At 41.1% G+C, this 3772-nt stretch overlaps 1 protein-coding gene across 1 annotated transcript in view; it reads right to left on the bottom strand.

Moving 5' to 3' along the window:
* LOC106807452 (thymidine phosphorylase-like) overlaps positions 1-3772 on the bottom strand; it is a 36258-nt gene that overhangs the window by 20196 nt on the left and 12290 nt on the right. Inside the window, exon 2 of the mRNA XM_014809779.1 lies at positions 1906-2041. Coding sequence (XP_014665265.1) covers positions 1906-2041 — 136 coding nt within the window. The remainder of the gene's footprint in view (positions 1-1905; positions 2042-3772) is intronic.

Raw genomic sequence — 3772 nt, 5'->3', positions numbered from 1 at the left:
AAAATTGTATAAAGATTATTTTTACACCAGATGAGCAGGCTGTGGATTTTAGACATGTTGCTCTACTAAGAATTCTGCTTCGTTTGACACCAACACCAGCTTTTTCCGGGTAGCATCGATATTTCATCTTCAACGACCGGACGTTGTGCACATGGTGTCACTGAACTTCATTTAGCCGCAACGTCAGTTAAAAAGTCAAGGTCATAGCAAGCCCTCGGCATTTGCCGTTGGGAGACTGCACTGTATCAATAACCAAACGCAGCATACATAGTACGCTATAGGACTACACACACGCACGCACGCGCGTACACACGCACACACATAGGGTTAGTCAGAAAGATTTGAACGAGCCAGGTCAAACAGAGGTCAGGGAGACATAGACCCTACGGGCTATACTAACTGTTCTGGAGTATATATAAATACACATTTCGTATTTTATATTCACTTCTAATAATATACAACCTATATGTACAGCAATTAAATTAATAAACTACTAAATTATCAGGATCGAGTGTATGAAACACATTACGTGTTTATACAGACGTACCATATGCCGTTTACTATACGCAACTGACCTATTTGGCATTCCGCTATGGTTTCTTTCACAACAGAATCCACGATGAAGTCCATTTCCTCTTTTAGCAGCTCCCCGCCATCTCTCTTTTTAGCTATGAGGTCTGGTATCCGATATAGCTTCACAGGCTTCGTGGCATGATTCTTTTGCGAAATAGCCGACATCGTTGTATACGCGTAGACTTTAACTGCTTGATAAAGTCAAACACGATGAGCCACGTATCGTAAAGTTAGACACACACGCACGCATGTACGCACACTATCAGCCACGTAGTGGAGAAAAAGCAGGAAAACGAGTTCATCTGGCTGTATATCGTCTCGTAGTGGCAACGGGCCAACAAGCAGCAGCGTTGATCAAATTTCCAAGCCGACCTTGACGTACGTACGTCACTATGATAATTTATATTACTAGTTAGCACGTGTTTCCTGGCCGCGGGGAACGCGAATCCCAGTTGCAACAGCATCAGCACCAGGACCAAGATAAGACTCACAATGCATCACCCTTATATATCTAACGTTTATCAATTATCAGTATAAACATCTTCATTCGTTGTAGGAAGTCAAAACATGTCAGCATACCCAGAGTAAGAATTATCCTGTATACATGCAGTAGCTTGAGGTAAAAAAGAAATTCTCGTCTTTTTAAACATACATCAACAGCGTATTAAGAAACCATTAAGCTATACGATAAGGACAGATTAAGATATATATATTAAGATATTATATATAAGATTAAGATATACGATAGCTTAAGGAAGAGCGTATTAAGCTTTTTAATACGCTCTTGATATACATGCATATATAATGTCGTATTATATTGTAATGGCCCTAGGGGTCACAGGCACTTGAAACGTCTCAATAAAAAAAATAATGGTAAATAAACACGAAATGTATTTACTACCAAAGTCTTAATGTTTCTCTACTCTATTTCGCCTATTATTTCCATTGCATAATCACATGTGAATGCCGGTCAAATGCTCATCTGCAACACACAAGTACATCGCACGCACGCCCTGTGCACAAACAACAAGAATAAGAGAATAAGAACAAAGATAAGAACGCTCTTATTCTTGTTGTTTGTGCACAGGGCGTGCGTGCGGTGTACTTGTGTGTTGCAGATGAGCATTTGACCGGCAGTTACAGGTGATTATCGGCAATAATAGGCGAATTAGAGTAGAGAAACATTAAAACAGATGTCCCAAGTTGGGAAAATCCAAGAAAGGGATCACTTGTGATAATGGTCCATCGCCGTTTTTTCGCGGTGCGCAAAAACAGGGAAAAAGTTGTGGCGGCCTGCGACATGTGTTTGTCGCTGACTATAGCGCGCAGTACCTGTGCTTGTCAACGACACAACCATTCCATTCCAGTGGCCAGTGTAATGTTTCCCCAGAATATGTCATAGCTCTGGTTAACGATGATGTTTCAGATGCCGTCAATCCATGCAGATATATTGCCATCAGCAAGGCGCCTGTTGAAATATTGCGTTGACATTTTTACAATCTTTTGACATTTTTAATGGCCACAATATATAACTTTTTGCAGATATTCGATTTGACTATTAGAATAAAGACGGGATTTTCCTCCCTGTACTTATTTCAAGATCTCAAGTCGATTGTCAATTGAGTTTATTCGCACTCTCGTATAGCAGTGGCAACAAGAGCACTCGGAGATAGCAAACCTCCGCCACAGCGTAACAGTATTGCTGGTACACCCAATATAGAGTTTAATGAAATTTTCAGAAATTTGAAAAAAAAGATCGAGTATTTTTTTTGATGAATTTTGAATGCGTCCGAAGTCTTCCCAACAAAATTTTTTTTTTAATAAAAAATTAAATCCTGGATCCAGATCTCGATCCGGATCACCCCCAAAATCTAATCGATTGGTTCTTGGCCCAAGATCAACCCAAAATTTTACCAAAATCCGTCCGTAACTTTTTGAGATATCCCGTTGACAGACAAACCAACAAACAAACCAACAAACATACTAACAAACAAACTAACAGGGGCGAAAACAACCTCCTTAGCGTTGGTAATAATCGTATGCTGTGTGCTGGGTCGAGTGTAGTGTAGTGACGTGAGAAGAAGAAGAATAGCAGTGCACCTTGGGGGGGGGGGCTGTAGCTATAGTGCATCGTAGCTATATAGCATGCAGCCGTTGTGTCAACGCCTTTTGCGCGCAGCACCTACGCCTTGATCATATCTCCGTACAGCCAACGGGTTTTGCAACATTGTAACATTGCAACATACTTTGTTCACGTACCTCACCTGACCCGCGTGCACTTAGAATTAATGCATCGCTTCTCTCACACCCATAGAAATATATAGAGACACAATATAGTCTAACTAGTATATTATTTCTATGCGCACACCACTTCTGCGCTCTGGCCAGTGTTCCCTGAATGTGGCCCGTAGTAGAGGATATGTTACGCAATCGCATGTGTGCAGACGTTTGATAAATATCGCTAAAACAATTTTTAACTACGAAGGGGGGGGGGGTAGAGACATGTGTTCCATAACAAATGACCACACGTTCAACATACATCGGAAAATCCCCCATTTATCAGCACAAACTATACATATATTAGCATCGTAGATATTGTACAGATTGGTGATTAACGAATGCGGTGGGTGCAGGAAATATAATTCGGTATTTTAATTAGCATTTTACCATTGTGCGCTGCAATTCAATCACACCAGGAGCGTATAATGACATTGTCATTATACGCTCCTGATCACACGACACCTCATTACGGCATCGCAGTAAGCAATAAGCAATTATACGCCATTATATTGCGCTATTATTATACGCGCTATTATTATTATCGCTATGATTATACGCAAATATAAGTCGCTTAAGCAATTATACGCCATCGCAGGCAGAATTGTTTAAATAGAGACGCTTTTTGAACAGACGGGTAGAGTCCAGCGTCGCTTCTCTAGGTGTGAGTATGGTTGTACCTTCGCATTGTCTTGTGTATCTTGTACTGTGTGCATATGTGTTTAAACTCTATGGAGATAGAGAGAGAGAAAAAAAAGATAAATAGATTGAGCGCGAATGAGAGCGCGCGCGTGAGAGAAAGGCACAAGAGAGAGCGAGAGAGAGAGAAAGAGAGAGAGAGGAGAGAGAGAGGAGAGAGAGAGAGAGAGAGGAGAGGAAAGAGAGAGGAGAGCGAGAGAGAGAGAGAGAGAGAGAGAACAGA

The sequence above is a fragment of the Priapulus caudatus genome, unplaced genomic scaffold, assembly GCF_000485595.1.
Source record: "Priapulus caudatus unplaced genomic scaffold, Priapulus_caudatus-5.0.1 Scaffold216, whole genome shotgun sequence".
NCBI classification, from domain to species: Eukaryota; Metazoa; Priapulida; class Priapulimorpha; order Priapulimorphida; family Priapulidae; genus Priapulus; species Priapulus caudatus.
The sequence above is the reverse complement of the archived record's forward strand: the minus strand, read 5'-3'. Positions and strand labels throughout refer to the sequence as shown.